General features: G+C 38.0%; 1 protein-coding gene across 1 annotated transcript in view; it reads left to right on the top strand.

Moving 5' to 3' along the window:
- Nucleotides 1–545: 545 nt before the first annotated feature.
- Nucleotides 546–10,088, top strand: part of dpys (dihydropyrimidinase) — a 12,618-nt gene continuing 3,075 nt past the window's right edge. Inside the window, exons 1-7 of the mRNA XM_014017103.1 lie at nt 546–825; nt 991–1,149; nt 1,242–1,421; nt 4,769–4,958; nt 5,194–5,350; nt 5,478–5,619; nt 7,663–7,805. Of these exons, the coding sequence (XP_013872557.1) occupies nt 574–825; nt 991–1,149; nt 1,242–1,421; nt 4,769–4,958; nt 5,194–5,350; nt 5,478–5,619; nt 7,663–7,805 (1,223 nt within the window). The 5' untranslated portion in view covers nt 546–573. The remainder of the gene's footprint in view (nt 826–990; nt 1,150–1,241; nt 1,422–4,768; nt 4,959–5,193; nt 5,351–5,477; nt 5,620–7,662; nt 7,806–10,088) is intronic.

Here is a 10,088-nt window from a genome sequence, read left to right as displayed (position 1 = left end):
GATGGGATTTGTGTCATACAGGTGTGATGGAGTGAGTTCAGTTCAATAGGATATGTCAGGATGTTTTATATTTAGATTTCTCATCCAACCACAATCACATTTACTCTATCCAAGGGCTCCATGTGTCTGGATAGATTTCCATTTACTTTTTTTTCTGAACAATTAAAAGATCGAATAAAAACAAGTCAAAGTTAGATAGAAATGAAATACTTTTTGCATTTTTAAAAAGTAAGGAGTAGAAAGTACAGCTAATTGAATTAAAATGCAAGGAGTAGAAGTAAAAAGTAGGCTGAAAATTTTTTACTACACRAAAGTATAAATAACCTAAATTTCTACTTGAGTGAAGAAGCAAAGTATTTGTACTTAGTTACTTGACACCTCTGGTAATTCTGAGCAGAAATGTAYATTTCTGAACTGTATCAGTAAGCAAATACCTCATGTGAACTTTGAACATGTTACCTCAGTGGTCTCAGCCCAGAGTTCAGTTTGCCCACTCTGAATCTTCTGCACACCCTGCGTCTCACACTGTGTCCCACACTGTGTCCCACACTGTGTCCCACAGCTGCAGCAGAGATGGCAGCACCCAGCAGGATCCTGATTAAAGGGGGGAAGGTGGTCAACGAGGACTGCTCGGTCGTCAGCGATGTTTACATTGAAAACGGGAGAATAGCAGAAGTCGGAGTGAATCTTCAGATCCCTGAGGGGGTGCGGGTTCTRGATGCCACAGACAAGCTGGTGATCCCAGGTGGAATAGACACACACACACACATGGAGCTGGCGTTCATGGGCACAAAGGCTGTGGATGATTTTCATGTTGGGACCAAGGTGCAGTAGATTTAAATAATTAATCAGTTTGTGTATAAAACAACATAAGACAACATGTTAAAGGCCTGGCATTCTTTGAAGGAATGCATATCACCTCATATTTTCTGCAAGTTAAGCCTGATAAATGTAACTTTCCTTTCTCTGGTCGTGTGCATGTTTATTAAGGCTGCTCTCGCAGGAGGGACCACAATGATCCTGGACTTTGTAATCCCTCAAAAAGGCAAGTCCCTACTTGAGGCCTACGACTGCTGGCGTAAAACCGCCGATCCCAAAGTTTGCTGCGACTACTCCCTGCATGTTGCTGTCACTTGGTGGGGAGAGCAGGTGACATTTAAAAAAAAAGAACTACCAGAGCTGCAGGTTTTAACTTGCCTCTCTATAGGCTGTATTTCTCTGAAACTTCATTTTATTTTTAGGTCCAGAAAGAGATGGAGATCCTGGCCAAAGAAAAGGGAGTAAACTCCTTCAAGATGTTCATGGCCTATAAAGACGTGTTCATGCTTCAGGACTCCGAGTTATATGCTGCCTTTACTCGGTGTAAGCAGGTTGGAGCTGTAGCTCAGGTTCATGCTGAGAACGGAGACTTGATTGCAGAGGTTTGTATAATCAGATCAGCTGAAAAGAGCTTGTTTTTGTTTWATTAATTAATTATTCCTTTTTGTTTTGTTTTCATARATTTTCATCAAGTAACATCGGGGTGATTGTTTTCATTTTTGTCAGCACAGTCAGAATCTGACTAAGCTCAGAGTGTTTGAATGTGAATGTGCACCACAACAACACAAGCTGCTGCCTCCAGCTGATCAAAGGTCTGCTTCAGATCTGTTGGGATTTTTGTTTAAACACTCCTGAACTCAGAGGAAGCTGTGAGTTAATATTTTACTTTCTGTCACCAGAGGAGCAAACACTTGCAGAAATAACAGGAAATATCTGTTAAGTTCTTTCAAACTTCCCTACAGCACRATGTCAACCAAAAAAAAGTGCTGACAAGTAAAGATGTGCTTCATGCAAAATGCATTAATAATAGGTGTTTTTTTTTAATTCTGTAGTTGTTCCCCCTTTATTCTATTTATGGATGSAAGGCTTATTTTAAACAGGAACATCTTGTGAGGTGACCGGGTTGATGGTTTTATTTTAGTTGTCAATGCAATAAACTACCGCTAGAGGGCAGTATAAGTTAGACCAGCCTCCAGTTCCTCTTCTGTTAATTTGGTCGCTTCAATTCATGTGCCTCTAATATTTCCAGGTGATAAGTCATAAGGTTTTTAAATATAGTAATACTATAGTAATATGAGACTCAAAAATAGCATTTTTTTTATCAGTGATGATAAATTCACACACATCCAAGTATTGGTGTGGAAAAAAACTGGATCACTTCCTGTTTTAATATTAATCTATCCATGTTTGTGGTTTCACAAATGCAGCACATATGATTTTGCAAACTTGTATTTAGTTTCGTGTTTGGTCACATGGGTCTTCAGTCATAATTTGTTCAGATTTTAGGTTTAAGCTTTTGGTAAACTGAATATTCTCATACTTGTGTAGATCTTTTTATGAATCTTTTGTCTTTGTAGCTGGATCAGTCAGACTGGTTTCTTAAWTTACTCTGTTATCAAAGGGACCAGCACATATGTATTAAAGCAACTTTATTATATTACTCAGTCACTGTTTTCCATTTCTGTRATAGTTTTAGATTTTCTATTCATTCTGAAGTTTTGGAGAAGCTTGTAAAAAATACATAAGATGTGTGGCCTGATTGGACGATGACATTTGGTAGCAGTAGATGGAACATGTAGTACTGACAAAGTTCACACAAAAAAATCTCACACAACTGTGTGCGCACGTTTCTGTGCACTTTGCCTTCATCATTGAAAAACTGGGGTTTTCACACCAAAACTAAAATCCATGACAGAAATTTAAGGATGCTGTTGTTGTAAAATGACAATTTGAAAACTATGACAATGTAAGAGTTGAGGATTTTCCAACAGATGTTCAGTTTGTAATTTTTCAGATAATATTATGTGCCGTCCAGAGACCAGAAACAAGAACAGAAACTACATTAATATTATCCCAAACTATTAATTTAATTGCCATTTCATGCCATATTAGTTTTAATAAATATAATGTTGGTCTGTGAGAGAAAAACAGAGTATCTGGAGAAAACCCACTCATGCATGGAGAGAACATGTAAACACAACCCAGAAAGTTGTTCCTCTTTAGAGGCAACATGTAGCTCTACCAACTGTGCCACTGTGCTGCCTAAAGTCATATTTATTAAAAATAATTTCAATTATTTAACTAATTTAAAAAAGTATTTATGTAGCCTCCTGAGAACCTCCATCTTTATTTAAGATCATTAGTTTCAGACTTTCTTTTTCAGAGGAACTAGATTTGAACCATATATATATATATATATATATATATATATATATATATATATATGGTCAGACAAAGGTCTTAATTAGTAAAGGACGACTGACCTTCACCTCTCATTCAGTAATATGAGACACAACTTACAGAAAATGAATTACAAAAATTATTATAAATTAATGAAGTGAACTGAGGGTGCAGAGTTTTTCTGACTATCTTAGTGATATTCCCAACATATTCATCCCAAGGTCAGATCAAACAARACTCAGAAAATTTGCAATATAATTTAATGAAATAATATCCGAGCTCCACCTGAATAACTACAGACCTGGTTAAACATACAAGTTCATGACAAGACACTTAGAAAAAGACAGAACAAGTATTCATTGTTTAAAAAAGTTACCAGAAAAATTGTAATAAGGAAGATGACAGCATGATTTACTGGTAGATTTCCAGGTTCATGTAAATGAACCACAGGACTTACGGAGCGATGTCTTTTAGATGTGACTAAAGCAGAAGTTTACTCACTCTGCACAAACAACATATCTGCACATACTGTCAAGCACAAGGATCTCAAACAGAAGGAGATCTATAACTGAATGATTGCAAACTGAAAAAAAAACATGAAAGTGCTGCAGTGATCCAGTCAAATCTCTGATTGATTCTGATGGAACCATAACATTGCTGTGCAGAAACAACTGACYCTTCAGTTCTTTGAGATTGACACTGTAAAAAAAAGAGTGGGCCATTCCTCTACAATGATTGCTGACAGGGTTTGTAACCAAACGAGGTCCTACAAGTATTTAAATCCTGTTTTTTTTTAGGTATATAAATCTCGATCACAAAAAGTAAGGAAATTAGTGTTTTTGTAATAAATGGTAAGTGGYCTGTACTTATATAGCGCTTTTCTATCCATCCAGGACACTCAAAGCACTTCACACTACAACRTGTATCCTCATTTACCCATTCACAGCACTCTATTAGGTCTCTACAAAGCTAACATGTACAATCATCTGTGGAGACTAATCAGTGCCAATCACATTCATACACTGATGGGACACACATCAGAGGCATTAGAGGTGAAGTGTCTTGCCCAGGGACACAACAACAGAGACAGCTGAATGGGGGATCGAGCCAGCAACCTTCCGCTTACAGGACGATTCCCCTAACCACTCTGCCACAGCCATCCCAGTATAATGCTTCTTAATAATAAAACTTATAGCAGCACCTGGAGGTACCAGAAGTTCAAAACAAGAATCAAAAGCAACGGTAAAATAAGCTGTTAAGAGAAGATTTGGCTATTTTTTCTTGTGTGCAACCCACATACTCAGCTCTCCTGCTCATCCCACAAATGCACGTTCCTTACAAATTTGGCACCATTTAAAAGAGAAATGAACAGATTTTACAACYATATAAGTTTTATTTTTGTGCCAAGTTTATATTCAGGGCCCATTTAGACATTTATCTACACACAGGACAAACACAAGCTATGTTTGGTTTTCAGTGTTMAAAAGTACCTACCCTCACTTTTAATCTTTAACTCTTTGTTGRATCTGGTCCTGCTGGGACCTAACAGGGGGCTAAGAAGATGCTGTCCATGGGTATCACAGGGCCTGAGGGTCATGAACTGTGTCGGCCAGAGGAAGTGGAGGCTGAGGCGACCCAACGAGCCATCACTATTGCCCACGCTGTCAACTGCCCGCTTTACGTGGTCCATGTCATGAGTAAATCTGCTGCCAACATGGTGTCCAGCGCACGCAGGGATGGTGAGGAAATGATGACCTGCTGTTAACTTTTAAGACCCCGAACAAACTGTTCTTTACTGGATGTTGCTCAGTCAGAACCGTGTGATTCCATCCATCCATTGTCTTTACCTGGTACTTCCTTTCCGGGTCACAGGGGTCACTTGTGCCCATGTGTAYCAGTCACTGTGTGAGAGACAGGGTACACCCTGGACAGGGTGCAAGTTCACACGATTCTTAAAGTATMTTTTCTTAAAAGGCCGTGTGGTGTTTGGGGAGCCAATTGCAGCTGGACTGGGAACTGATGGTACCCACTACTGGAACAAAGACTGGGCCCACGCTGCAGGCTTTGTTATGGGTCCTCCTCTCAGACCTGACCCCAGCACTCCTGGGTACCTCATGGACCTGCTGGCCAAGTAGGTGAAACTTTGCATTTATTATTTAAAATATAAAACTTCAACACATTATTTTGACAGTTATTTTGATTTGATTGTTACAGACTCAAACTTCTTCCTTCTGTTTCCTGTCATTTGTAACAAACAGTGATGATCTGAGTGTGACGGGAACAGACAACTGCACCTTCTCGGTTTGCCAGAAGGCTCTGGGTAAAGATGATTTTACTAAGATCCCTAACGGGGTGAACGGTGTGGAGGACAGGATGTCTGTTATCTGGGAGAAAGGAGTGGTATGTTCACATGCCATACATGTCATTTATCTAATATTAATCCAGCCACAGCTGTGCTCTAATCTAATTTCACTTTCAAAATGGTGCATGTTGATGCCTGCTCAGAAGTCCTTTGTCCAGAAAAAGTCTGACTGAAAACTGAAATTAAAATAAAAAAATGAAGAAAAAAAAAACACAGAAGAGTATCTGAGCACTAGTAAAAATTAAACTTCACCAGTTAAAAATAATCAGTGAGAAAAAGTAAACTTTTCACTCTGGTTGTACCGACGGGTCATTTAGCTGAATAAAAAACATTCATTTTGATTAAAGGCCTAACATCCTTTAAAGAATACTGTTTTTTTCTCACATTTAATTACATGATTTTAAACTGGGATTATATTATGATGAGAAGAAAATTGTAACTGCATCAAACCTTAGAAATGACTAAGCACAATCTGATTTGATATTGTGAGATCATGGAAGCTATATCACTCATTAAGGGAAACTTTTAGCTGATTCCAAACCAAACCTGAGCTATCTGTAAAATTACTGAGTTACAGACATTTTGTGTTTGTGGTGGCAGCCGTACTGAATTAGGTTGACATATTAATGAGTTGTGGATGAACATTTAATGAATTAGGGGTGTCATATACCAGTTTTTCCCTTAAATTGAGTATGAGTACATGTACGTCAGTTTGGGTTCTCGATACTAAGTTAGAACCTACACTTTACACAATAGCTTTGAAAACACTTATATTTTTTAATTTAGAACAAGGTGGATCTTCTCAGGCCTATGACCCATCTGACTGGATCAAATCACTTATACAGCATACTGTTGCAAAACCATCCATCCATCCATCCATCCATCCATCCATCCATCCATCCATCCATCCTTCCATCCATCCATCCATCCATGACTCTCTGTTGCAAAATTTTAAAATATATATTTTTATAAAGAATATGATGATTTTCTTTCAACTTGTATACATTTCTTAAAAATCTAAACTGTAACACGTTCAAAGTAGTATTGATACAACATTTAGTATCTATCTGTTTTTGTAGGAGTACACGTACTTGTATAAATACCATACCATACCATACCATGCCATACTACTTTTATTTATAAAGCACTTTAAACGGCACAAGGCCAACCAAAGTGCTGTACAGTAGACAGACAAAACAGGACATAGTTAAAAATACAGTCAAAAAACTGCTGGTATTGGGTCTGCTGCCAATACTAGTATCAGTACRAGGGCACCAATACTTTCTGACAGTTTTACTAAATTCTCCCCCCACAAGCCAAGAAATATTTTGCTAACAATCAGAGGGGGCTTGTTTTTTTTAGAGTTTTAGATACTCAAATTATGCGTTAAGGTTTGTTTTGGACATTTTGAACTGGCTTGACTCGAAAGTGAATCAGTTTTAGATGATTGTTCAATGATCAGAGAGTTTGGTTAAAATAAACTAACATCTGCTACAACAAACTGTTTAGTTTATGCTTTTTAAAGATTTCATTTGTGTGGATGTTAATGTAGGATTGCTACTTCTCACAGTGAGGGATTTAATTATGGGAACAAAAAAGTCAATTAAAAATGATTAGGCTCTATTAGGTCACAATGCTGAAGCCAGTTTCAATGCTTAGTTTGACTTTATGAACTAATTAAATCAAGGAWGAACATTTTACTGCAGTATTGATTTCTCTCTGTTCTCTTATTGTGTCTCAAACCTAAATGTCCAGCATGCATTGCCTTTTTTAAATACATAAACTACGATCAATTATTCTACTTTCTATTCAGTTCAAAATTTTCTGTATTGATTTATGTAAAGTAAATGTCTCTGTTTTTTTTCTGCAATCCAATCAGAAAATGTTCTGCTGCAGCTCATTGGTTGATGTTGCATCTCTTCTTTTGAGAGAGGCTCCTACATGCAGCAGAGCTCACAAATCTCATCATAAATGACACATTTTAGGTCATATTTTTGTCCCATGAGAGTTCCCTGCTGACCTTTTTTTTTTTGCCTGCTAATCAGTTTTCATGTAAATGCTTTATGTGTTCTCCTCTTCAGCACAGCGGCAAAATGGATGAAAATCGATTTGTGGCCGTCACGAGCAGCAACGCAGCAAAAATCTTCAACTTCTACCCYCAGAAGGGCCGAATCGCCAAAAACTCAGATGCAGATGTGGTTATATGGGACCCCAAGCTGACAAGGTGACGACTTTATATCAGGAGGAAGAAAAGCTCTCCTCAGTCACACACGATGCTGCTAAAACCAGCTTGAAAGCGTGTCTTCAGGGTGACAAACTTTTGGTTAAATAGGACGCAGTTTTATAAATTCGGCTGTGGAAAGAAAGCTAAATGCAGGCGACTAAAAACAGACATGACGTGTGCTTTTTTATGTTGATCCACCTCATCACACCATGTAAGCTGATTATGTCTGAGCCTCATCCAAATGTCTGGATGTCATCACTTATCTGCAGCTTCAAATTAATGCACAACACAGTTTACATCTGAATCSAACACCTGGAAACTGGATGTGGAGATGAGTCATTTTTATCTCTGTTTGGTGATTTTTATTTTTATTTTATTTTTTTGGTATTAAGATTATTTTAGGGAACGATTTTAACCCACTTATATAAGCTTGCCGCATCAGGAAGATGATGCTGATTGGTTACTGCGAGGATCCTAAATCTGACAACCATTTTATGTGGGAGGTAAACAGATATTCATAGAACAGAACGAGCCGTTAAAGGTATTTTCAGTAAGTGGCTCAGGATATCACATATCCGTCTGTTAAAATGTGTTAGGTTCTATTTGTTTTCTGATTCTCCCTCTGGAGTCTTGGTACGAAGCAAAGGCCAGGAAGCAGTTTGCATTCAGCAGCATATGATTTGTTGTACAGTCAGACTTATATAACTCACTGCTCAGCTTTCTGTTGAATCTTGATTCAGCCCCTCTGGGAGATCACTAACAGCTCATGTGAACTGGAGAATTCATTAAACCTCAGTGTAATTTGTTGTAAATGAGTTCACTGGTTACATGTTTAAGTTAATGTGAGAGGTCTGGGAAAAGTTTTCCCCCCCTCCTGTCAGGCCCATAATCCTCGGACCTGGCTTGTTTCTTCTTGCTGTCTCCGTACACTCAGTCTGCGTCTGCAGATGTCAGTGTTCCAGCCACGAGACTGCCTCATGTTTTACTGCAGCAGCAGTGAATTCATCTGTGAAACTGCGTAATTAATCACCCTTGGGGGCGGAAGCGTTGTCTCATAACATCCAGGACCAGGGACAACAAACGGTTGCATAACCCAGAAAAAGAAAACACTGGGGAAGTTCACGCAGTTGTCTTATTTCTCATAAAAGGGTGACTTGAGTAAAGACGACAAATCTTATGTTTGTCAGRACACACACTGGATGGAATGTGGGGCTTTGTAAATCAACAGGAAATGTGTGAAAACACAAGAAATAAAGGGGGAAATTAGCATTCAGAGCTGTTTAAAGAAGACGCTGAGTCTGATTTAATGACTGTTTCCTTGTTGATTTTCATTCAGATGTGATGTATTTGTTCGGCATCATCAGTCCATCTTGTGCAGCGTGTTGATGAGTTTTTTTCCATTTCCCACAAAGTCAACCTAATGAGATTGTGTTTAAAACCAGAACTAAATAACACCTGGCAAATGTATATAGTTAAAAAAATGCACAAATGCTGTTAATATGTTGACACTGAGATGTTTTGTTCTTATAAAGTCACTGTTTGGGTTTTGGGTTCTAAACTTTAAGCTGCTTTTAGCCTATTTTTAAATGAACTCTTCATGGTCAAACAGCTGTTAAAACCACAACACAAAGACACAAATTAACTAATTTGTTTTGATTAACCAGGGCAGTATATTTAATAAATGTATTAAAGAGGCTAAAAACAGAAATCCAGTGAGAGCAAAAATAGAAACTCACTCATTGTGATGCTAATGTTGCCCTCATTCTGTGGATTGTGTTGCATTTATWTGCTTAAAGCTAAAATGATTGAAAGTGGTATTTCTTTAAGGAATGCAGGTCACTTTGCACACCAAAGTTTTAAACACAGATCTTGCATGATCTGTTAGTGTTAWAAAGAATAACACAAGAGCATGTCTTTCATGGTGGCGGGTGATTAAAAACTGTAGTATTTCAGTGAAGAATTAAGTTTTTATGTCAAATAAGCAGTAAAAATGAATGAAAATATACTGTACATTCAAAAGACCCACTGAAGCATGTTTCATTGATTTGAATAGGTACATGTTTTATACAGTGACATATCACGTCTAACCAAGGATAAGCTGAAGTGGATGGATGGATGGATGGATGGATGGATGGATGGATGGATGGACGGATGGATGGATGGATGGATGGATGGATGGGTGGATGGATGATGATGGTTGGTTGGAGGATGGATGGATGGATGGATGGATGGATGGATGGATGGATAGATGGATGGATGGATGATGGATAGATGGATGGATGG

Source organism: Austrofundulus limnaeus, unplaced genomic scaffold (assembly GCF_001266775.1).
Source record: "Austrofundulus limnaeus strain Quisiro unplaced genomic scaffold, Austrofundulus_limnaeus-1.0 Scaffold161, whole genome shotgun sequence".
Classification (NCBI taxonomy): Eukaryota; Metazoa; Chordata; class Actinopteri; order Cyprinodontiformes; family Rivulidae; genus Austrofundulus; species Austrofundulus limnaeus.
This window is presented reverse-complemented; position numbering and strand designations above follow the sequence as displayed.